The 26,513-nt window shown below is 36.4% G+C and overlaps 1 protein-coding gene across 1 annotated transcript in view; it reads left to right on the top strand.

The window, feature by feature from the left end:
• The window catches only part of LOC140244301 (receptor-type tyrosine-protein phosphatase mu-like), a 47,323-nt gene extending 25,239 nt beyond the window's left edge, over positions 1-22,084 (top strand). Inside the window, exons 15-31 of the mRNA XM_072323977.1 lie at positions 852-915; positions 9,318-9,736; positions 11,062-11,149; positions 12,233-12,309; positions 12,737-12,773; positions 14,324-14,421; positions 14,785-14,907; positions 15,630-15,829; positions 16,470-16,605; positions 16,763-16,912; positions 17,271-17,370; positions 18,011-18,087; positions 18,559-18,693; positions 19,509-19,634; positions 20,299-20,447; positions 21,337-21,472; positions 21,971-22,084. Coding sequence (XP_072180078.1) covers positions 852-915; positions 9,318-9,736; positions 11,062-11,149; positions 12,233-12,309; positions 12,737-12,773; positions 14,324-14,421; positions 14,785-14,907; positions 15,630-15,829; positions 16,470-16,605; positions 16,763-16,912; positions 17,271-17,370; positions 18,011-18,087; positions 18,559-18,693; positions 19,509-19,634; positions 20,299-20,447; positions 21,337-21,472; positions 21,971-22,084 — 2,229 coding nt within the window. The remainder of the gene's footprint in view (positions 1-851; positions 916-9,317; positions 9,737-11,061; positions 11,150-12,232; positions 12,310-12,736; positions 12,774-14,323; positions 14,422-14,784; positions 14,908-15,629; positions 15,830-16,469; positions 16,606-16,762; positions 16,913-17,270; positions 17,371-18,010; positions 18,088-18,558; positions 18,694-19,508; positions 19,635-20,298; positions 20,448-21,336; positions 21,473-21,970) is intronic.
• Positions 22,085-26,513: the final 4,429 nt, after the last annotated feature.

Genomic DNA, 26,513 nt, shown 5'->3' with positions numbered 1-26,513 from the left:
GGGTGCCATTGGTTGATTAAAGACATGAAAATATGTATTTTGGATCATCCCTCGATATTTTGTGTTTGGATGTTTTCTGACAGTGTTCACTATATTTCTAAATTCAGAGTTTTCGTAAGTGTTATGTTCACATGAATCAAGACAAGTACTCCATGAGTCTTTGTGTATTGTGCCTGTTAGTTTCATTCACTCCAACATGACATTCCGAGATAGTCTCGATATTTTTGGCAAAAACGGAACTGATCCCAATGTCGAACTATTACAGGATTTCGAACACAACTGAAGCCATATTTCTGATTACATTCATTTTTTAAGACCTTTTTTTTTTTCGCCATGAGATACTCGACAATGGTAAATATAAACCGTCATCAAAGTTAAAACTGTTGTCGACTTCCTTTGATTTCGTGGGATATGAACATTCGATTTTGATGAGTTAAATTCTTACTGGCCGTCTCCTTCTGAGGTATGGAACTAAATAATTCATTTTAATGCTTGTTCACACATGCTTAGAAATGTGCATTGATTTCATCCCATTGCAACGAATAAAAACCTCTAGATTTGTAGGAGTGAAACCTAAAGAGCATTCGAATCTCAGGGACTCAGTGTTTGAAGTCCATAAGACCGTAAGGCAGATGTTGGCCAAGGAGACCAAGAAAAAAAAAATCAAAGTCCCACAGGACTGTACTGGTTCACTGCAAGTAAGAATTGTGAAAATGATTATGACGCTATGAAAGAAGTTTTCATTTGATATCAGTACATACAAGGAAATGGAAAGAATGGACCACTTATCAAGGCCTGTATGTCTCTTATAAACATGTATATTTCATCTTTATAAACTTTATATCCCACAGGTTCGCACCGTCAATTGTGCCGGTGAAAGCAACTGGTCACCTATGACCACTGGTGAAACAAAAAGTACGTTGTTAACGAACTGACAGTTGGGTTGATTTACTTTGGTTACATAATATAGGTTTTCCCAGCCAATTTCGCACTTTTGTCAGTCCATTTGATAAAACGTTCATTCAATTTAGCAAAAATCCTCATCACTGCACATTCTGTCATTCAAAATTGCAACTTGTTCGTTCAATGTAGCATTTCGGTCAATGAAATTCGCACATGTGCCTTTCGAATTCGTAAAACGGGCATTCAAATTGGCACGTGCTGTTCAGTCATTCAAATTCGCCAGCACTGGCGGAAAATGGTATTTCAGTCATTCAATTTCGCGTATGGGCAGTCAAATTCCAAACATGTTCATTCAAATTGGCGTAATGTTATTTCTATTTTGAAAAGGTGAGAACCGTGATTTATACGTATTTAAATGTGAATTTTTGTTTCATCCACACACTGTTAAGTATATAGTAAAGGTATCTTTGACCCTAAATAACTCAAGTTTGTTGTTCTGTAACGCCCCTCTTCTTCCATACATGTTATCAGAACTATACATGCCATGCTTGCACCAGTACCATAGATTCACTTCACTTTCTTATGTCCAGTCATGGCAGCACGAGTTAGATACAGGCGTATCTCTCAAGAAAACAGGGAAAGAATCATAGAAGCATTTGAGGGTAATAACCTTGAAAAATTGATGGCTAGAGCTGATCCAAGAACTTTTATTTATTCCTAATGATAATTAACGCAATCTAGCACCCACCAAATGAAAATAATGAAACATGCAGATGAAAGAAATATTCATGTAAATTGAAACCTCCTTCTCCCAATTATTGACAAAACAAACTTAACCCTAACTAGGCCGGGGGGTGGGGGGGCCTCCGAGGCCCCCCCCCCCCTCGACGTTTCGCGCGATGTATCGCTATCGCGAGAAGTTATCGCCGCGACGTTTCATGACTTTTTTCTTTCGAGTCTCCCGCATCTTTTGACACCAAATTTGCGATGCCCAGGTGCGCGGTTCCGAAGTTGCGCATAAATATGCACGTGCATGTCAGACAAAAAATTGCTCAAAAACGTGAATTTGTGTACAATTTTAATGCAAACTGTGTTTACAGACAAATTTCATAAAAGCATGATTATTTTGGGGTTTTATTGATTAAAATCAATTAATAACGCATTTTCTTGTTCAGAACAATGTCACGGACAAATTTCATCGAAAAAACGAAAAACATAAAGTCGAAAAAACAAAGAAATACATAAGAAATTCAAAAAACAATAAAATACTTAGGAAATTTTTTCTGATTGCGCAATTTTTTCTCTTACATTTGCTAAGGACACTAAAAAGAATATTTACACAAAAAATGTGCCTGTGTTGAGCTTTATTTAGTGATTTATACCAAATTGTCTGATTTCATGCATCATTATGCATAAATTAGCATAATTTAGTGTAAATGATAATTTTTGAAAAAATTAACTTCATGGTACTTTAGATTACATCACAGGCAATGCGTGTGCTAATTTTCGTCGCGATCGCGCGGTCGACGGCCGAGATCCGGAGGGGGGGCCTGGGAGGCCCCCCCCCCCGGCTCTATCATCTACCTGAATAGCCCGGCCTAGTTAGGGTTAAGATCAATGTATCTGTGAATGAAATAATGCTATCGAACATTATAAACACATACACTTATTTTGAAAGCACTGTTGCAAAGGTGATATCAGAATAAAAGCATAAACGCGTCTGCTAAATTGACTGCAGCAAATGCGAAATTGGATGCCCATTTTAAGAATGAATTCGAATGAACGAGCGCAGCGTTTACGTGATCATGTGACTATATCGTGCTAAATTGAATGAACGATTTGCGAAATGGTGCTTGTCTTACGAATTTGAACTGAAAAAGTGCTGATTCGAATGATGTAAAAGGTAATTTGAATGCTCCAAAATGAATTTGAATGAAAAGATTATAAAATTGAAATACCGAACATGCCGTCTAGTCTAAATTGTGCTAAATTGAATGCAGCAATTAGGAATTGGAATGAAAAAAGTGCGAAATTGGCCGGGAAAACCTATACTATGTATGTTTCTGCGCTGATTCGCACTGGATGCAGATGATATGACTGACTTACACTGTCTTTATGACAATATGAAGGCAATTTATTATTTCTTGGAATATACACCCTGGTTTGGGAACTTTTAGCACACAAAGTGCAATGCTTCAACGTCCTTCACCACAAAGGCAATGGATTGCACGTGCTTGAAATGTTTTAAACCTCGCATCACCAAGGTAGATTGCCATGAATACAGACATGACAGAGGTGAACAGTAGAAAGTTGGCCTATGTATAGCAACACATCAAGAAGACATAAGGGATGTCTATTTCATGTGTGTTTGTAATCCGTGTGGTTGTTGCAACTGTTTGCACAAAAACTAAATTCCTGCATGCATAATATGCATGCAAAGGGTTCATAATGTAGTGTGAATATGTGCATGATACCCCTTAGTACAAATTTATCTGCCACTTTGCAGTTGTGTATGATTATGTGTGTAATTGGTCCCGCGTACGTCACATCTCACAGTAATCTGTGTGTTACAGGCAAACCTGATACAACTGGTGCTGTAGCTGGTGGTGTCGTTGGTGGTGGTGTTTTCATCTTCTTCATTATTGTTGGTCTGGTGGTAGGCTTCATTTCCAGGAGAAGGTATGTTTTATTAGGAGCCAAAACCATCGATGCATTTTGCTTACTGCCGTAAAAGTTGTGTGTTCTTTACATTTCAACAGAGTCACTTCGGAGGAAAGGTTTGGCAACATAAAACTGCCTCTTAGCAACCAACACTAGAGCAGTATAGGCAAATTGTCACCATTTAACTATTGAATAAGTCCACAAACTTTCCAGACTAATTGTTTGTTGTTTGTTTTTGAATGGTGTATAAAGTATCTGTGCAATCACTGCTGGAAGAGAAGACTACTATAGTGTATAATGTCACATACGTAGAACGGTATAAGGGAAATAAAAAGAGAATTTCACAAAACTTTACTTTTTTGAATAAAGAAGTCGAATGTTCTCGTTAAAAAGTTAAAACATGTTGAATTTTCTTTATACTTTCTTTATATCGTTGTACACATGTGACATCACAAGCTATAGTAGTCTTCTCATCCCGCCGTGACTGAGCGGAAACTTCAAAAATTCATAACTTTTGAACGGATTGTCCGATTTTCCTCAAACTCTCATTGAATTGTTCTATGCTGCATTCACGCAACTCACATGTCTATGAAGGTGAACTTGTCCTTTAAATTTAAAGACCTATAATATATATCACATAACTGTTATACACAAATTGATAATTGCACTACATAGGATCCTTTCCCAGCCACAGGCTAAATTACATGATTATTGTGTTAGTGAACAAAATAACAAAAAATGATCACTAGAATATCTCATAATACGAATTGGCAAAGTTATTAATCAAGGATTTAGAAATTTACCGTGAATTGTATTGTATTTTATTGAATTTTATTTTCCTTCATATAAAGATTTACATACAAAGATATACAGTGTATTAGATGAAAATGGATACTTTAACAGAGGGATGACCTTAATCAGCGCTGCTATCATAACAGCGGTGTTTTAAAAAGGGGTCCCTTAGATGAGAAATATAAACAAACAGAATATCCACTAACATGATAAAAAGTACATACATTGAGATTAATATTTCAGATGATAATCATAATACACTTATACACCTCGATGATTAAAATAAGCATATAAACACAAAGAATAATTAGGAATTTACGTATATGCAACAAAAAAAAAAAAGAAAGTGAATGCCGAATAAACGTGTTAGATAACCAACAAATAAATTGATAGTTATTTACATGAAATCAGAAATACAAGTTTTTATACCCTTCAAAAGAAATGTGTGTAGAACAGGGGATTGTAACATATCATCCATAAATGAGGATAAAATATTACGGATTAAGTTAAATACAACTATGTTCAAGTTATTATTACGTCTAGGGAAGACCAATCTAAGAAAGAACGGATTTGTAAATTAGACACGAAGTTCGTAAGGAATTATTTTCATGATAACCCTCCTAGCGTGATTTTGAAGAATTTGCAATTGTTTGATATATTTCTTATCACTTGAATCAAGTATGATATCAGCAAAATGAAAAAGTAGCCTTGATCCATCAATAACTAAAGACAAAGTCTTTTCAAAATGAAAAGTTTATTGCACACATCCATTTGTAGACAAAAACCAGATCATTATACCAAGATTTGCATGTACACTATCAATATCATCATCAGAAAAATACTGAACTGAACAACTAGGAAAAAAAATATCTGAATAAATCACTGATAAAAACGATAAACAGAAGTGGACCAAGAATCGATCCATGTAGGATTTCAAAAGATATGGGTAATGGAGCTGAAAGCTTTGAATTAAGTGAAGCACAAATGGATCATCCCTTCAGATAATCGGTAAACTATGGCAGACACTCATCTGATACACCAAAGTACAAGCAAATCGTGATCAATGCAATCCAAACGCTTTTTCTTTTCAAGTCTATGACTACGATCCCTGTGTGTTTCCCTTATTTGGCTTTCATGTATTCATCGGTAGCTTTGACTAGGATGTGACGGTTTAATGCTTTCACATAAATCTAAATTGTTCGGGAAATAAAAATTTATTTTCTTCAAGATAGACCATAAATTGTTTTTGTACAAATCTTTCAAGCAGTTTAGAAACTGGGTACTGCTGAAATGGGATCAAAATTATTTAGAGAATTAATAATACCAGATTTATGAATAGGAGTAACCTTTGACATTTTCCGTTTTGGGGGAACTTATTATAGGTTAAACGAGACACAATAATGGGAGCGCTCAGAAATCCCATCAAGACTAACTGAAATACTTTCTCTCAAATTCCTCAATTCTCTATGTACATCATCCTCAGAAAAGAAGAAAAGAAAGTAAATTCTTTTTCCAGTTATTATTTTTCACAGAAGATGTTGATAAAAACAATTTTGTCATACACCATATTGAAGGACAAGTTCACCTTCATTAACATAAAGATTGAAAGAATGTAGCAATATTAGTAGAACACATTGAAAGTTTGAGGAAAATCGGACAATCCGTTCAAAAGTTATGAATTTTTGAAGTTTTTGTGCAGTCACCTCTGGATGAGAAGACTACTTCAGTGTATGATGTCACATGCGTACAACAATATTATACAAATAGTGAATGGTCACGAGTGCAATGGTACGAGATTTCGCACGAGGTGAAAGATAGAGGCGCTCTATTCAACGAGGCGAAGCCGAGTTGAATAGTGCGCCTCATCTTTCACCGAGTGCGAAATCTCGTTCCATTGCACGAGTAAAGACCATACACTATTTGATTTATACAACGTCCAAGTAGATCTTTTTGGTCTAAGTAGGCCTAGAAGTCTATATATGTATGAAAAATATGCCCATACTTACATGTGGATCCACTGCGATTCTCTTTCTGGCTTGTGCAATCAGTGTAGATTGATACAGGTCACAGCTATACTAGCGCTCATACACGTACACTAGCACTACGTAGGCCTACGTACGCGCATGCATGTACCGCACACGTACCTGCGCTAGCTGCATGCGATCCTCAATATGCAACACACAGTACACGCAGTACCGTACAATTTCTCGAACCGTGGAATAGAACGAAAAAATCGAACCAAGCTGCACGCAAAAATAGAACCAAAATTGCACGGCGCGTTGAATGGAGTACTTATTCAATATCACGTCACCAACAATCTTCCAATCAAATTACAAGGATCTACTTGGACGTTGTATAAAAGGAAAATATAAACAGAATTTCACAAAATTTCATCTTTTGAAAAAAGTACACATTCCCTTGACTCGTTACTGACATAAACTATGTTATGGGTAATATTGTTCCCATTGCCTTTAGAAAGAGGCAAGTCAAGTGCTCTTTTATTATTCGAAAAATGTGAAAATATGTTGAATTTTCTTTACATTTTCTTTATACTGTTGTACTCATATGACATCACAAGCCCTTAGTAGTCTCCTCATCCAGCGGTTCCAACACAAAATTTTTAAAAATTCATAACTTTTGCATCGATTGTCAAATTTTCCTCAAACTTTCACTGTGTTCTACTAACATTGCTGCATTCTCTCAATCCTTATGTTTATGAAGGTGAACTTGTCCTTTAAAGATTATTAAATTGGCTATCAACCTGGTAGGTTTATACAAAGGGAACTTAGCATGAGTGAACACAATCGTTTTTGGCCTGTAAGGCAGAAAAGTAAAAATTGCAAAAATTTACATATTGAAATTAATTTACCAATACCATTTAAGATAACAATGTAAACAAAAGACCAATTTAACGCAATGAGAGACATGGATGAAATAGCAGAAATAAGTTTCCGTTCCCTTGTTTCTCTTGATATTCTAAAACAAAAAAAAAATAGTGGGGAAACTGAAGAGGGAACATAAGAACTTCTATCAATTCATACGTTAAATGACATAGAGAGTAAGCCGCAAAGGTGAGTCAGTCGACAAAATTTCTTCGTTTCACTTTGTAATTGAGGAATTTAAGAACGCGAGAAATTTCAAGAACCAAATATTATTTCAAATTTTCTTAATTTGTAATAATATTTCAAATTTAACCTTCTTTGTTATCATAACTTCTTTTCTGATGACTTTTGACTATGGATTTGACAGAAGATCCTTCATTTTCCTCCATTATGCTTCGCCTTTCTTTACCTTCGGAGGGGATACAGAGACATTATAGTGATCATAGGTTGATTTTTGCAAATTTATATACATTTTTATTGTGTTGAATTTGTCTTTTGTTCTCATTGTTATGTGGAAGAGCACATACGCCTGAATAACAACTTGTCCATTTTTGCAATTCTTACTTTTGTGCCTTTGAAGAGAAAAACTTATGTGTTCACTCATGTGTAAAGTTTCTCTTTTCATTGGCCTGCTAGGTTGATAGCCAATTAAACTACCTTTAACATGGTATGTAAAACATCATTATTAGCCAAATAGTCTATGAGGGAGATGAACTTGAAAAAGTGTTTACCTTTTTTTGTTGAGTGTTAATGTCATTTTTAAATTGTGACACAGTGGTTTGGACAAACAAGCAAACAAACAAACAGCCGCAGAAAACTATCAAGCATGTAGGGTCTACACTATACTAACTATAGACTGAAATTATAGACTGAAAAAAGACTGACAAGTTTGGTGATCTGTTCAATTCGTGATGTTATAGATCACTTCTGACCATTTCATTTTTGAGATGTCCACGTTCATCAAAGCACAGTTACAACAAGTTTTGATAGAACAGACTGGCAAAAAGGCTATTGGCGGGCATTAAAGGCTCAGTTTAGTTTGTCTAAGAAGACACAAACATAACCAGGAAAAGGTTGCACAATATATATATATATATATATATATATATATATATATATATATTAAATATGACAGGAATTCCACATCCATTTCTTCATTCAGATTTCTTCATATTTTCACATGTTAATGTAATTTGCTCTGTACAATTCTTGTCTCGATATACAGGAACCAGAACCAAAAACAGCTTAATAACACAGATGGTGAGCAATATTTTCAACACAACTCTTCGTAGATGTATAATACTTACTTCGTTGTGCCGAAATGAGAGCGGCTATAAAGAGATTATATATAGATTTACCCTTGTATTGGTAAATTACTCATACAAAAAAAAAAACCAATACAAAACAAAACAAAACCCAAGTCTTGTCAAGAATTCTGAAAAAGGAGAATAGCTGAAATGTAACAAATTCGTTAAAAAAAGAAATGAATGAGTAAAAACTATCAAACCTCAGATTAGAAAAGGAGATCATAATTCACCCAGCACCAAACCGAAATATTACCTTTCAGATTTAACGACGCAATCTTGATGCTGACGAGTCTCAAAAAAGTAATCAACTACTAGTATACGAATCGAAAATTCAGCAACCCAATCCTCCTATATGGTGCATTGCAATCTTTGTGATGACAATAATGGCAATTCTTTGGAAAAATGTGTGACATTTTATATCATCTCCGACGAAATGAAACAAGTCAGTCTGAGAGAAAACGTTTCTCACTTAAATGTGTGCGGCATCAGTTACACAAACGGCAGCTGATGGGTGAAAACCACATTTACAAATTTTATTGTTTATCATTTATTACCAACATAATTCATTTTACACTGTAATTCTGTTATCACGTGGATACCATATTAAAGTTAGGTACTAATATTTAATTGTGCATTTGTTTAATTGTATCAGGAGGCAATCATTTTACACCTGATGAATTCCTATTCTACTTTTGATTTTTCACTAAAACATATTTTCTTGTGACATTTTTGTTGATCCTGCTGTTCTCATCTTTTTATCCTGGAATTACAGGTTCTGCCACAGAGCAAGGCCATACTGTTGTGTGTGAAAATGCTTATGCTGGTGTAACAGAAGAAAACCTGTATGAAGGTTTAAAAGATGTTCCAGTCATTGAACTGACTGCAGCTTTCTCTAACCCAGAACGCAAAGAATCTCTGAATCCCAGGTACTACCACAGCTACCGGATGTTTCAGAAGGATGAGGGTGGGAATATAGAGATGAGTACCTTCAAGGGGCGTGACTCCCCCAGTTGTAGCAAGAAATGGAGTGGTAGCCATGACAACCTTGATGAGCCAGAGATGGAGGAGAGTAACGAGGATAACATCTACTTGAATCTTGCAGCTCCTGGTCCTATAACTGTCCATGAGCTCCAGGCGTACATTGAGCACAAGAAGGCAGAGAAAGGCAATGGACTCATCCAGGAATATCGGGTATCGTTATTGTGTTCACATATTTTCTCAACTGACTAACAATGTGCTTTTACATGTCCTTCAGTACAGAAGTCAATAGGCGCCATACTAGTACATGTATCTGCATACAGATTCAAGAAACAGCAACTGTGGAAAATTGAATTATACAAAACAGATTATGAGCTCAATTAAAATGTTGAATTCACTTCACCAAGATCGCTGAACAAAATGCCTGTGGGGATGCAGTATTATGAAATATAAATCACTGACTTCAATTATTAAATTTGATCCAAAATTCCCATAACTATCATATATATATATATATATATATATATATATATGTGAGATATGAGAAAGGAAGGAGAAAATCGGTGCGTAGCTTTGACATCATTATTCCTCTTACTGTTCCTCCTTTTCGGAAAAGCGCAAGAGTTGAAAAATTGGTCTCCGCCGGGACTCGAACCCGGGTCTTTGGCATGGAACGCCAACGCCTTAACCGCTCGGCCACGGAGACGTCATAGCGGTTCAGGCAGACCCAAGCTCGAATACCCGACGGACCAACCCTTCAACTCTTTGACTTTATGCACACGTTCCTTTTTGGGGCATATATAAATAAATATAAATATATATATATATATATATATATATATATATATATATATATATTGAAACAAGAAAGGGAAAACTGACCAGAAACAAATAATAAATAGTGAAAACTTTGAGCAAAGAAAATGGGTTTTCATCGGGATTCGAACGCGAGACCTCCGGATTACTAGACCGGTGCTGTATCGACTGAGCTATTGAAAGCCCTATATCCGTGTTCGTCCCAAACCCTTAACTCTCTTTGCTCGTGTGGTCAGAAGCTATAGTGTGTGTATGTGTGCCACACACACACACACACATTAACCTGACATAAACCCAAAGGATGTAAATCAACTTTTGAATAAATGCGAGGGATCGCCGAAGCGATGCAGCTTTTTATTTTTTGTAATATATATTGAAACAAGAAAGTGAAAACTGACCAGAAACAAATAATAAATAGTGAAAACTTTGAGCAAAGAAAATGGGTTTTCATCGCTCAAAGTTTTCTCCTTTGGGTTTATGTCAGGTTAATGTGTGTGTGTGTGTGTGTGTGTGTATGTGTGTGTGTGTGTGTGGCACACATACACACACTATAACTTCTGACCACACGAGCAAAGAGAGTTAAGGGTTTGGGACGAATACGTGTGTATATATATATATGTATATTATATATATATATATATATATATATATATATATATATATATTCAATGGGAGCACAAATGGATTATGCATTGTATCAAAAATTGTTTTCTATTGTTAAGATGCTGAAAAACAACCAGCTTTACCCATGGAATGTGGCATCAAAGGAACAGAACAAGTCCAAGAATCGGTTCAAGAACATCATAGCATGTAAGCCTCTCAAACAATTTCATGCCAATTGACTAAGAATGTTCTGTCTTTGCTCGAAAGTATGCCTATTCACACACACAAAAAAAAATGTATAGGCCTATCGTACTAGCTTTTTGTGTCTTGTTTCACCTGTCAGTTTGGACGCTAATTTGCCTGGACCCTGTTGTGACTCAAGTGTTCAGATCTCTGAGTTGAGCATAGACTGATTTCTGTGCTTCACATGCATGTCTGATCTCGGTTACTGAAAGTGTCAAGGTGTTAGTTACGAGTCTAGTTTGATCAATGCAATATCTATGTCTGAAGTGCCGCTAACTCCGGTACGGTTGAAAATGATATCAACATTCAAAATGTTCACTTCTGTATACATTTGCTGTTGTTTTGCAGCTGTGTTTAAGTTCAGAGATGTTAATATTTGTTCAAGATTGTGCCAAAACTTTTTGGAGATGTTTAGCAGTTTTATGTGAAATCATGTGACAGAAAACATTAAAATGTTGACTTGTTTGTTGTGCACTTGCATAAGTAGGATTGCTATGTTTTGTTTTTAATCAAAGCCATAGCAAACTGTTTGTCTTTGTCACGGTGCAAAACTTCTTCTCACAACAATTGTTGTTTGTTTGTTTTTTCTGTTCTCTGTTACTGTGTTTATGAATACACTTCTTAGTGTTGTGGATTCATAATTTGTGTATAGATGTCAGTGTACCAACTCACTATAACTGACACTTAGTAATTACGATGCAGATGCCAAATATCCCATCAATGTTTCAGCAGTCACAAATGTGGCATGAGCTGTAGACCACTATTGACAGTATTAGATTTTGAAGATGTACTAATAGAACTGGTTTTGTTTTTCGCACACACTTGTTTTGAATGATGAAGGTTTTTAGTGGTAACCTATCTTACAAAGTCATGTATTTAATGCAAAAGAAATCCTGCATTTGTTAGAAGATATATATTTTACATTACTTGTTGCAAAAATGGCAGCCTACAAATGACGGTGTTGTATGACATAACTGAGTTTTTACACATTGCCAACAACGTACATCTATAAAAACCTGTTTATCTTGTGGTTCTTAAATTGGACAGACGATCATTCCAGAGTTGTTCTGGAGACTGTGGATGGTGATCCCCACTCAGATTATTACAATGCTAACTACATCCACGTGAGTATCATAGTCATTCCATGACTACAATTTTTTCAGAGGTGTAGCATAGGGTTTGGTATCAAGCAAACATTATGAGATATTCTCCGTGAAAGAGGAGAATGTTTGGATCACAATTTTGTTATTTCAGATAATACCTACAAAAGCTAGTTCTAGACTGATAAATGCATTCGTGTGGTGCTTCAAGCTGTCTCTCTGTAGCTCACTGCCTTCTCTACAATATGGCTTATAAAATGAGTGATGTACGACAAATAAAATCAGAAATCTTTCTGATAACATTTCCCCTGGTAAGTTAAAGACAGTTTACCCATTTTTAACGTTTAAAGCAAACATTAAAATCCTTCTGACTGAAACACACCGTCTCTTATGTTATGATCATGGGATCATGGACAGACCACTACTTAAAATTCATATTTCTTTGCAACAGAATTTCAGAGGAGAAAAGGTGATTATTGCATCACAAGGTAAGAAACTACTATAGATATACAGGATGCAATCATATGTGGTGTATGCAATTTTGTTTTTAGATTTGTTACTAATCCTTTATTTTATATTGAGTTGTGTGCATATGAAATTTATGTGACATGCATTTTTAAAGAAGGTTGAACTGAAAAATGAGGGTAAATATAAAGTAGCGACATTAGAATATGAGTGCTGCCAATGTGCATATTTACATTTCTTTGTGATTTGTAGTGTTCTTCGTCCTGAAACTGATGTTGAGAATTATGACAGATGGATTCAACATATTGCTTAAAGTACTGTATGACAATTTCAAACGGGTGCACGTCACGAGACCGACACCCACGAGTCATACAGCCCACAAGTCATACAGCCCATGAGTCGTAAAGCCCACGAGTTATACAGCTCACGAGTCATACAGCCCATGAGTTCGACACCATCAAGCTAATAAGGCCCCCGAAACTGTCACATTAAGCCCCGTGTTATATCTGTCGAAGTCGTGGGCTATTTTCACCTAGTGTCGAACTCATGGGCTTTATTTTCCTAGTGTCGAGCTCATGGTCAGTATGACTCGTGAGCTGTATGACTCATGGACCTGTTTTCAAAGTTGAACTCGTGGGCTGTATGACTCGTGGGTGTCGGGCTCGTGGGGTGGTCCCTTTCAAACAAGTACAAATCTCTTCCTTATACCACTGCTGGGATCTCAAAAGCAGACCACTTTGCAATTTACTATGATAAAAAATTATTGTTCTCATGTCACTATCTACCAAATTGAAACATTAAAAGCCTACAGAAAAGGACAAACCAGCTGTCATGTGTGTGTTCCACATAAGTAAACAAAAGTGTTTGAAATGACTGGTACTGAACAAGGCATGCTTTAAAAGGACAAACAAGAAGTAGGAGAAAATACAAGATTTTGACTGAATATCTATATCAGTCATGATTTATCAATTTTGTTTAACTGTTGATGCAAGACCCGAGTAATGAAAGTACTGGGTATTATGTAACTGATGCAACACGTAAAATGGAGCTTTTTTGATACCATTTGATTTTTTTTATACCAATCTTGCAATGTTACGGGAATGTATTCTAAAAGTTGCAATCCCTATCAATTGTGTCTGATATCATGTTCAAGATGTTAGTGTTCTATAGGTGATGAAATCTCAAGATTTCAACCATCATCATCTAGTGATATGTTAGAACTTTGCGTTCTGTAAATTCTAGCTGAAATGTGTGTTTTTTTGTCCTATTATGTGCATATATTGACTCAATACCACAAATTGATCAATATAATGAAACAAGATATGCATAGGAAAGGCTAATAGGATACTTATGATTGATTTGTTCTCATAAGCACATTAAGTCAAATACCAGTTCTGGATATACAAATATTTCATTTCTATGAGAGTTACCGCCGCCATGCAATTAATGTCTTCCCCCATGCACACCCCAAATAAAATGTGCCTGTGACAACAGCACTTCATTCATTTTCTGCATGGTATAATGTAACTGTGTGATAATATTTGTTATTGTCTTCAATTACTTTGTTGTGTAGCACCAAACGAGGCATCACTGACTGATTTCTGGAGGATGATATGGCAGGAAAATGTTGAGACCGTTGTCATGGTGACAACTTTGACCCAGAATGGAAAGGTCAGGATCACTTTCGTTTGAACAATGTTCATGATAATAACAGATAATGAAATGAGTGTGTCGTTTGATCGTTGATTGTGACCACAAAACTGCTTACAACTCAAATTCAAGGCAATAAAAAAAACCAACAACAAAGAACTTCTATACTCCTTGAAAAAAAAAATAAACTGTTGCACCCCCTATGCCTCTGCCACAGAACAATGTTTTATGATACTTTTATTGTCACTTTGCAAGTCTTGGATAGTTTATTGGCATTGTTAATGATAACTAATGAATTATATGGACTATTATTCTTGATACCTGCTATGACAAAGCTGTCCTTATGTATAGGAACTGAAATGTAAAGTATCTCTTTTTATTAAGGACCAATGCACGCAGTATTGGCCAGAGGAGTCCCGATCCATCAACATTGGAAACTTCTCCATTTTCTTGTCTGAGGAACACACATTCTCTGATCATGTCATCAGGGAGTTGGACGTTAAGATGGTAAGATGTCTTCTCTTGAACTTGAAATCTGCATGTGAGAAATAGATCTTCAATGAGATATAACTTAAGCTACGGTCACAAAGATTCATACGAACGATGCTTTCGTACGAATGTCACTGTTTGTACGAATTCTGAAGTTCGTACGACCACCTTACGAAGAGAGGGATTCGTACGAGGTTAAAAAAAAAAAAAAAATCTTGGACAAGACCATCGACCAGGCTACAAACTTACGAATGGTCTACGAATGTTCTACGAACGCTGGTTTCGTACGGCCTTCTTAAGAAAATCTTACGAAATTGTCTAAAAATTGTTCGTACCGCGTTCGTAGCAGTTCTTGATGGTATTTGTGATCGAGCCATTAGCAAGTATGTTACATCATCTTAAAGAACCCCGACCCTCCTTAAAAAAGTAACAGAGGACAGTCACTGGGTAAAAAATCTATTTTGCTGCACAGTAGATACTTAGGCTTTTGGGACAATCTACAGTGTGCCCCTCCTCCCTCCCACCCCCCCCCCCAAAAAAAAAAAGATGCTGAAGTTTGCTTTGTATTGCTTTGTTTTGAATGAACTCATAGCATAAAAAAAAATCAACAACATCACAGAATTATTGCGACTACAATCACTTGAAAATTGCAAATTGCCATGAACCGCTATGTTTTTAACTCCTAAAGGCTTGTTTTAATTTCAGGTTTCATTACACCTGCTGAAATGTAAAGTGTAAAGTCCACTTTCACTACTTTATTCAATTTGCAGGGAAGAGGTGAAGAGAAAAGAACAGTCACCCAGTTCCACTATATGTCCTGGTCTAACAAGGATGTCCCTGAGAACTACACAACTCTCCTTGACTTTGTTGACGTTGTTCTCCGTCACCACGCTACTATGCCTCTATCTAAAAGGAACAGACCAATGCTTGTACACTGCAGGTTAGTATGCAGCAGTCTGTGCTCCGTCGTCTTCACGAGTTACTTGTAATTTCTGACTTTAGTCACTGTTTAATGGTGAATACAGGAGATGTGTTTAGCATGAGAATAATTGGGCAGAAATACATTATTTCACAGAAAGTGTATTTCTTTTGTTTTGCTCATGCAAAAAAAAAAACGAAGAAAAGAATCTGGTAAGAATATTTCCTTAGCGATGAATTACAAGAGGGTTTTTGTTTTCATTCTTTATTTCATAATGCATCCAATAACTGTATTTTTACATTAAAAAAAAATCAAATACTGCTGTAGACTTAAAGGCGTTTGTAATGGATACATGTAATAGGGGTTTGTAATGGATTAATCTTCTAAACACTCAATCTATTCAGTTTGAGATCTTTAAAACTTTGTAGTGTTGTCCTACAATTCACAAGTGCCTCATATTCTATGGTATTGACATAATTATTGCATAGTTCTTGTACATGCTCCATTTCATATTCTTGAAAATTCTGTTTTCTTTTGCTTGGTTTGGAAAACTGATAGTTTGCTGTGATGGCCTACACACTTGTCATTTGCTGCATATACCAGTGGCTGAATATGACATCATTAGCTTTTTTTATGTTACTTCTCTGTGTCTTTCCTGCAGCGCTGGAATAGGAAGAACAGGTACCTTCCTCACCCTCTATAACATGCTGTTTATGATGCGAGAGACTGGAAAGGTGGACATCTTTGGCTTTGTCAACAAGATGAGGGAAAACCGTATCAAGATGGTAGACACACAGGCAAGAACATGCGATTCATTTTGACTTCTCCTATTTAACCCTGACATTGAAAAATACTTGTGCAGCTTTCAAGCCTTTCTTAATATTCTCTGGTCATGTTTTAAAAACACTCTTGCAAAGACAGTTAATCAGAATCTAAATCCTCCTCCTCTTTCAGGATCAGTATCTGTTCATCTACAATGCTCTTCTTGAAGTCTACTTCCTGGGCCAGACCCACACTCCTGTGGCACAGTTCAAGAAGAAGCTATCTACTCTGAACAGAGTGGACCCAAAGACAAAGAAAATCAACATTCAGCTTGAATATGAGGTAAGAAAAATTGAGCAAAACCAATGCCACCACACACAGCTAGACTTTTGTTCATGACTGGCTGAATAAAATTTTGAAAATGTATACATTCTCTTTTACCTTGGGGAAAAAATGATGAAACAGGGAAATGAGAGAACATTCCTGCAAGATCTACCTCAATGCAAATATGTTGTGGTGGAATGTTGCATAAACATATGCAGAGATAGGCTGACATGACAAAAGGCATCTATTGTCACAGTGATCACTTATCACTGCACTCATAAATGCTGAGGTTATTATAGAATCACCCATTGCTTTTCTTCCGAGGACAATTTCGAGAATGCTCTTTTAACTTGAGAGAATAATTTATCTCTTACAGTTGCTCGACTCACTGGCACCGGTTCCTCCAAGGAACGCCTTCAGAGGAGGAAAGATGCCTCAGAACAAGAACAAGAACAGATTCCCAGACATCTTGCCCTGTGAGTCACTGCATCCAACTGATGGAACTTGCACTTAATAAGAAAATAATTTTAATCATTTCTCCACTTATATTTCTTTTTTTTTTCAGTATTCGGAGAAAATAAATTCCTTTTTGGAGAGATGATGTTCAAGAGATGATGTCAATATGATAGCGGTAAGAACAGGGCTGGTGCTGCATTTTTTTTTTTTTTAAATGGGGGAGGGAAGTTTATATTTCCTGTGCCACTAACAGTTTCATCAGCTGACAAGCAAAAAAAAAAAAGTCTTACCCACACTTTTCTCCTGCCACTTTTTGGTTTCATCAGTTGACAAACAAACAAACAAAAAGACAAACAGACAAACATAGGCCTTTGGCGGCAATTTTATTGATGGTACAACTTCTGGGGGTTAATCGGCAAACAGGCTTAACCACAATTTCTGGTGCCACTTCCAGGGGAAAAAAAAAGTAAGTGGAGCCCAAAGTGGTTAGACCCTATGTATTGTGAAAAAAAAAAGTGGAGGAAAGGGGGGGGGGGGGTCTGAGCCTCCCCCTTGCACCTGCCCTACTTGAGTGGGGGGGGGGGGGGGAGTACCTTGTACTCTGCTCATTTGTGCATTATTATAATACATATCACCGTGATTTATTCTTTGTACCTCAAGTGGAGAGAAAGAGACCATGTCTTATCTCAGAGGGACTTGAAGATTCCACCGATTACATCAATGCATCGCTAATGAATGTGAGTATTGATGATTACCTCACCTTTTCTAGGAGTTCATTCAAGGCCATAGTTTCCCATGACATGTTGAAAACAGACAAAATCAAATAGATATGACAGAAATGGGTTTAGAGAAACTATACATGACTTATACATAATTTACTGCTTTGAAAACTCAAATTCAGATTTCAAAAAAATGGTAACCCCCATAAAAAAAAAAACCAAAAAAAAAACAAACATTGCAGTGGATTTTGTATCCATATGATTAAGCAGGTTTACTGGAAGATTTCCACTTCTTGAATGCTTCAACAGAGCAGACAGAAACAAGAAGCAGACTGCTTTTACTACTACTTATTGTCACTTCTGTTACTACTACTTCTGTCGGCACTACCTGGTGCAATAGGTTACACTGTTATCATTTTTCTATTTTTTATTTTACCACTGCAGCCATCACTCTGCTTCAATAATTGTTGATTTTTTTTTTCTTTGCAGACCTTCACAGAAGAGAATGCCTTTGTAGTTACCCAGGCTCCCTTGCCCAATACAGTAGTGGACATATGGCGGCTTGTTTTTGACTGGAAGTGTCCTGTCATCGTCATGCTTAATGAGCTTGACCCGTCTGATTGGGTAAGTGGCAACTCCAAAGAACCAGCATATACAACCGGGCAACAACACCCCATGTGGTACATCTTGTCTTGTAAACAATTGTTGACAAGATAGGGACCTGTACGATATTCCTTTTTTTTGTACTAACTTTCAACTTTATACGTTCTGAGTAATTTCTTAATATACCTTATGACTTTTTAGCTCACTTTAGGCAAAAGACTCAAGTAAGCTATTGCAATTATTGATCATCCGATGTCGTGTCTGGTATGTATCATGAGCTGTGCTTCATGTGTAAACTCTTTAAATTGTCAGCTTCTCTTGAAAACCCCTTGATGGATTTTCACTTCACTCAGCAAGAAGCATCCCTAAAGTTATGGGATCTTGCCCGACCTTGCCTCACCCAACCCCCTTTCCTCTGAAAGGTGAAGCATATAATTATATTCCGACAATGTCCTCACGACAATGCAGATGATTGAGCGTTGAAAGTGTCGGGATATTCGATCACTTCCATGTCAGAATTTTTGTCACATTGAAAATTTCAATGAGAAAATTTAGCTCTCTCCCGAACGTGAAGAAAAACCCAGAAGTATTTAGGAATGAAATGGAAAAAGACAGTGAACGGAATCTTTCAAGAACATGTGCAGAGGTTGCCAAATGAATATGGGTGTACTAAAATTTTTTCTGCCTTTCAATCATGCCCTTGTGAACGCTAGGTTTTACAGATAATCTGAATTGTTATAGTTATTATAAAGGATTCACCATGTTCCCCGAGGCATTATGTTAACATAGCCCATGTTTAATTACTATCACTTCATTTTACTCCTCCACCATTTCAGACATGTCCTCAGTACTGGCCCAGTTCAGGCACCATTCAGATGGGATCTCTAAAAATTACACGAGTAGGATCTTCGAGTGAACCGCACTTTACCCGCGATACCTTCACTGTCTCAAGCAAGAGAGAGGTTTGTATAAAATTTGAAAGCAAAACTAGATTTCAGGGTTGTCGTGCTTTCTCTTTTCTTATACATAGCAGCTCTATACTCTTGGGGGGGGGGGGATGTCTGTGTCTATGTGTGTGTGTGTGTGTGTGTGTGTGTTTCCATTATTTCCAGTTAATGCACTGAGGAAAAGCTTAGAATGGCATGGGATTTTCGTGTATAATTAGAATTTTGTATCATATCAAAGAGACAAAGCTTCAAGCCCATTAATGCTCTATCTAGTGTGTGAGTGGATGGAAAAACGTACGGATGAACCAAGAGACTGAATTAAAAACCACAGTGGCTTTATTATTGCTCGATTACTGCATTTTTGGATAAAATCATTACAAGGTAATTGACAGATGTTAACATGATACAGCCATCATACCAACATATGAAATCCAAACTACCGGTACTCTAGGTATGAACTACTAAGTAATTTTTGCACAAGGCAAGTCTTATCATCTTCTAAGAGTACTGTAATACACAATGAACGGAAATTAGATAGTCTTGATTAATAAGATATGAAAACCAGTTACAGCAACATCAGCTTAGATTGCTAAGATGGGGATGCTAGTAACAATGTTGAAGTTTAACATTATGCAGATGATAAGGATTCCTCTGTTGGCCATTTTGTTGTCACAACCAGAGTGTGACTGTGACCCAATTCAGACTGCTTGGATGGAGTGCTGCGAGCACATACCTGAGATCTCGAATGTCACTCATCCACCTTGTGAGGGCAGCACAAAAGGCAGTCAAGATTGCCCACAACTCAGGTCCAGTCATCGTCCACTGCATGTGAGTATTACCCCTAGTCTTCTGACTAGGTACAGCATTGATGGTTCCAATAGAAAACTCTTTACTAATATGGATAGCTTCTGTGTTTAACCAGCAACAAACTCTTTTTTCTTTCTTTTTTTGTTATCAAAAGGCCATATTTCTGCCTAATATCTAAGTAACAATATTTAATGTATAATCAAAGAAAAAAATATTCATTAAAGACCTGACCTTTTATTGAATATTATCCTTCTCAGAGCACAAATACTACAAACCAAATACTCTACATAGGTAAAATGGATTGTTTGGAATTACCCTCTGTCTTACAAAGCTGTATAGATGTTGTTGAAGTCATCTTTAAAACATTTTTTTTAATGATGCAATGAATACAGCAGACCCGGCTGTTGGTACCCATGTATTAAGTTATGCTAGTTTCAAACAAATGCTGGAAGATTCTGCAAAGCAGAAAATTATTAGAACTCTCTAATATCATGTCATATAAGTAGATAAGACCCCTTTTCATGCTATCCCCCTCCCCCCCTTTTTTTTTACTGCATACACAGGTCTTTTGAGCAATGTGGCTAAATTTTGGTGTGATTGCGTGATTTTAAGTCTAGTGGCTGAGTAGTATTATGTTGGTTTCATAAATAGATGTGTAAAGTGCAAATAGACACTTCCTACCCTCACATTATCCGTCTGGATTCGATCATGAAATTCACTTCACTTTCGGCACAATGGTCTGTCTGATATGAGCAAACATAACTATGAAAGATAATGACCATCACACTTACTTAATTGAAAAAAAAAATAATATAAACCTATATAATTGATCACACATCATCGCTCACATTTTACATGAATTGAAATATGGTTGTGGTTTTATAAAGTTATGACCTTTCATCCTCCACAGAAATGGAACAGGTTGGAGTGGAGTGTTCTGTGCTCTGTGGTCTGTGATTGACAAGTTCGAGAGAAAGAACACGGTAGACATCTTCCATGCAGTGAAGAATCTGCGTGCCAACAGACCAAACATGGTGGAATCACTTGTAAGTGTCTCATCAAGGATGCATGTAGGCCTATAAGATGCGAATATGACATTCTCTATACAATTTGTCGTATGTGATGTGGCAAGTCTTGTAGCGTTGAAAAACTGTGATGGTTTGAGAGGTCTCCCTCTGACATAAATTTTAGGCTCGTAATTCCAGTATGATGTACATGATTTGAAATTATATTTGCAACTCTGTTTTTTTTTGACATCATAGAGCATTGTCAATCCAATTCTTTCTGTCTTAGAAAACATTGCTGCCAAGAAATAATTGAAGAGATTGCAGGAGTTGCAAAGATGAAATTGTACGCAGTTAAACTTCAAAACAATTCAAGCATATCCGATATTCTTGATAATATCCCATATCCCTCAGACACAAACAACTCGCACTCACCCTGATATTACATGTAGGTACCAGTGTAGGAGTTTTGTGCCTAACATTTATGTATATGGAATGATTTAGTTTTAATTTTTTTTCTCAATATTGTGTTATCTGCAGGACCAGTACAAACTGTGCTACGATGTCATGAGCAAATATCTATATGGGGAGTCAGCAGGAGAATGTGTACGTGGATATGCATACTTTTTACTACGAGAGTTGGAAGGGGAGTGAGGAAACTTACTTTGTTTGTTCATTTTCCATCTGCTCACGAGAAGATGGCTGGATAGCCCATATTCAGCTACGCAAAGCTGGTCTTTCATGGGGTCCAGTTGGATTTGAGGTGGGACCAGTTCACCGGGTTATACACCCTACTCTTTGCGATGAATGAATGAAGCGGGATCTTTTACGTGCATGAGTTGTTACTCTCTCATACCCGGGATCTCCATTTAATGTCCTATCCGAGGGACAGAGTGTTTTGCCTCTTGCTAGAGGGGACGGTATGCTTTCACACAACATTGCTCAGTCCAGACTCGGCTTCGAACCCGGGCGGCGTGATCGTGAGGCCGACGCGCTACCGACTGAGCCAACTCACCGCCCAAAAATAACAAGTCACAGTACAAGTTGAATATTAATGTATTATTATCCTAACATTGCACCATTTCCTTAAAAGTAAGTTTTCTTTAAAAAGATAGTATAGAATTATCATGCATAATCAAATTGTTATGAGAATCATGTAGAAATATTCAAATTTAGTAATTCTTTATTTGTAGATAGGGATCAGTAAATTGTGATTCTGCTCAGTTTAAGTGTGTATGTGTCATGTATGTGTTGTGTGTAAGTGCTTGTTTTATTGAACATTGTTGAATATGAAGTGTTATGGCAGCACCCTTCAAATTCAGCTTACAGCTTTGACAACGAAGAGGAAGTGAACTTTTCTTGGTTACAACCAATCTTCCACCCCGATACTTGTTAGCGGCAGACTGATGCCCACCAACTCAAAGCTAGCAATCATTGCTTGCTAAGGATTTTGGTGTTCTCAATAGAACATACTTGAATGATTATAGCTGATGCCCACGGAAACCTCCTTGATTCTCAACTTTATAATGTACATGTACTGTACAACTCATCAAAAATTAGATAAAAATAGTGAGGGAGAACTCAATCTCATTGAAAAAAAAAAACAACAAACGAATTTCTGAGTTGTTAAGTCAAGGCTCTATTGCTGTCTGTCTTCCTCGTTACTTTGCCTATGGACTATTGCTTATTTAGACCTCAAGAGCAGCCATTATGAAGAGATTGCCAGATTTTCCTGAAGCTGGCCATGACCATTAGGCACATTCTATCCATAACTGACTCAAAGTATCTATTCTACCTGTCTGTCTATTGTGGGTTTGTGAGGTTTGTGAAGCCAAGTCACAGGATTCTGTTGTATTAAAAGTGCCATGGCAAAACAATGTCTTAATAACTCAGTAAGGTTTTATGGTACTATAATAGTGACTATTTGTGGACATTTATTGGTTGCAAGACAAAGTGCTTAATTTGAAGTTAGTAAAGGGAAAAGTTTAGCTTTCCTGGCCTTAAATGGGAATACTGACAACTTATGGGATTAGAATTTTGTGAGAGACTGAGGGAAATGATCACCACTTGCTGGAGAACTTATGTGTAAGATGAATACAATTAGTCATGTATCGATATTACAATGCTTATCGAATATTACCTAAATGTACAAGAGTAATCTGATGATGTACATGTAGTCTAGATACCTTCGCTAGAGCTTTGTTTGTGTTCATGTGCAGTCATCCCTTACTTGGTCCTCAGCTCTTGCATTGTAAAAGTAGTGCTTGTGTACTATATGCGTGAATGTACTCACAAATTCATTTTTCTGTGAAATATTGATACAATCAGGATTACATCGGCCCTAGTGATCTAAGAAAGGTGGATAGTGGATGATTTTAGAAATGATGCTGATTGTGGATAGATTCATATTATATCCTAATTGTTTCCAGGTTTCTTTGTAAGGGATAAAAGTGGATATCAAGCTGGAACACACACTGAATGAAGCAATAGCAGTTAAGAGTGTTTATATATCATGTGGATCCTCGTTTGAAGTCACGAACTACTGTGGACTGCACAAGAACCAACAGGACTTCACTGAATCTTGTATCCCCAACTAAAATCACTTATACATGTCTTGAAGTTATCAGAATTAACACAATTGCACAAATGAATAAAGATTAAATGTAGATGATTACTCAATTTGTGAGGTAGACAAAAATTAATATTGATGCATTTTCAGTTTGTGAGGTAGATAAGAAGGTGTAATATTGATGCAATTCTATTGTGTGAAGTAGACAGGAGAGACCAGACATAATACAATGCTTACACTTGCTTTAGATGACATGATTATGTAGCAGTTCACTATGTCAACATGCATATATAAAAATCCATATTCAAGACACAGCTATATTGGGTGGACAAGCATTAGTGATCTTAATAGCATGTACATCGGTGAACAACAGTCATCATTTTACACAAGTCACGAGAAACAATGACTTTATGTTATCACTAGTTTGTTTTACAGTTCTTATGTCATATATGTAGATAGTTCCCTGGGACCAATTAAGTCTCCACTAGATTTTATGATGGATGGTTTGAAGTGGTCAGAAGAAATTTTGTGTACCAGGTATACAAGTCAGCTTTCTCCCAAATGTGTGTAGATGTACATGTAGAATACTGCGATCAATTTTCCAGTAAGGTAATCTAAGAGCATGTTCTTAAACTTAATTTTGGCAATGTTCAGCTTGTGATTTGCTCATGTACTGTGGCTATTCGATCACCTCTGTCCAAAATATTTTCTGTGATATGTATGTACTGTAGATTCACTATACTTATGCAATGGCAAATAAAGTATTACAAGGAGTGAATTAATTGTGCAGGTCAATGCTATTACATAGTCAGTCTATGTTGGCATAGCGTTATTTGCCACTGATGTTAGTCTCACATGATGACTATGATTTAAAACATTATATTTAAAGGAGACTTCCGGATGATTTTCAGACTTTTACGTTCGAACAACTATAAATTAGTTATAAGAAGTACAGAGTTTCAAAATTTATAGTCACTGGAATGAGGAATAAGAATGCTTTCAAAATTTATAACAAAATGCATTAAACAAGGATGACATCATGACAGCCTCACCATAGGAATGCGCGAGCTGGGTCTCAAGGAAGCAGAACCAAAGATGAAGGCATGCATAGATTCGACACAGGTGAACTTGTTAAGCAAATGGTATTGAAATGGAATTACACTTCTACATTTCTGAAATAATCGTACATATTACGCGAGACTCGTATGCCATCATATATGTATTCTGTTCAGTGTAATTTGTGTAATATTTTTCAGAGTACTGGTTTCTCTGCTCAAGGACCACAATAAATTCCACACATTTATACATCGAGCTGTTGATTTATGTACTACATGATTTGAAATTGTTAAAATTGTCTGGAATGCCTCTTTAAGCACGCTTAAATAATCTCTGTATGTAGAAACGCACAGCTCCACTTTAGGAAGCTGCTAGCTGCTGATCCAACAGTTTGTGCATAATATGATATGTTACCATTCGTAGTGTTTATAATCGCACCGAGTGCCATATGCAGGTCATTGGTTTTCTTTTTTTTTAATAAACCTTTTTAACACGAAGAATGGAAAAAAAATATGATCAACATGTTTTTGCTCCTGGTTTTCATGTTGCCGAGGAAAAGAGGGTCTTCTTTGCTTTAAATTAGTTTTAAACAGGATCAAGACTCATATAATTTCAATAGTACTTGATTTTATAAAAATCTCCTCCAAATATCATTTTTTCTATCATATCATGGCTTGTGCTTCCTAAAAGTCTTTCACTGCCAGGTTTGTGCAATGAAGTATAAAACAATTCTTTATAAGTGCATGTCAAGAAAACATAATTTTCTTACCTTTTCTCTGCATTTTCATGAATCTGCTATACCATTATGTTTACCAGGTTTTACTACATTCAAAATTTAGATTCAGCCAACAACATAGCGTGGGACTTTTTGCACTTTTAAATATGATATGATCAAATGTTAAAGGTACTGTTTACCATAGGGAACAGTGATTTAAAAATGTTCGCGTTATCACATTAAGTTGATGCATATGTGTAGGTCAGTTGTATCACAGAACAATACAACCTTATAAAGCCTGAAATATAAGCCTGAAATATAATCTCTATTTTTCCCAATAAACCAGAATGTATAGACGGTTTATCTAAAGACAATTTTATTGTACCTATTGTTCACATTTTGTATATTTACTTAACATTCATTATACTGATTAACATTTTTGCGTCAGTCCCTAACTCACATTTAGGAACTATTGTGAAGCATTAAAGCTGGGTTTTTGTTTCATCTACAATGGTAAATTTTGCCTTTAATGGCTCTTCTAATTATACAAAATGTCCCCATTAATTATGTACATTGTATCTATTCAGAGAAAATGCATACTGCAATCAAACTGTATAATATTCTTGCCCAATCAGAACTGAAGAGGACAAAACCAATGAGCATATAGGGCCTGCTATTGATGACTTGTATGATAATGATCTGGGTGATGTTCATCATTCTGCAGGTTTGTTAATCTAAATACG

Source organism: Diadema setosum, chromosome 1 (assembly GCF_964275005.1).
Source record: "Diadema setosum chromosome 1, eeDiaSeto1, whole genome shotgun sequence".
Taxonomy (NCBI): Eukaryota; Metazoa; Echinodermata; class Echinoidea; order Diadematoida; family Diadematidae; genus Diadema; species Diadema setosum.
The sequence above is the reverse complement of the archived record's forward strand: the minus strand, read 5'-3'. Positions and strand labels throughout refer to the sequence as shown.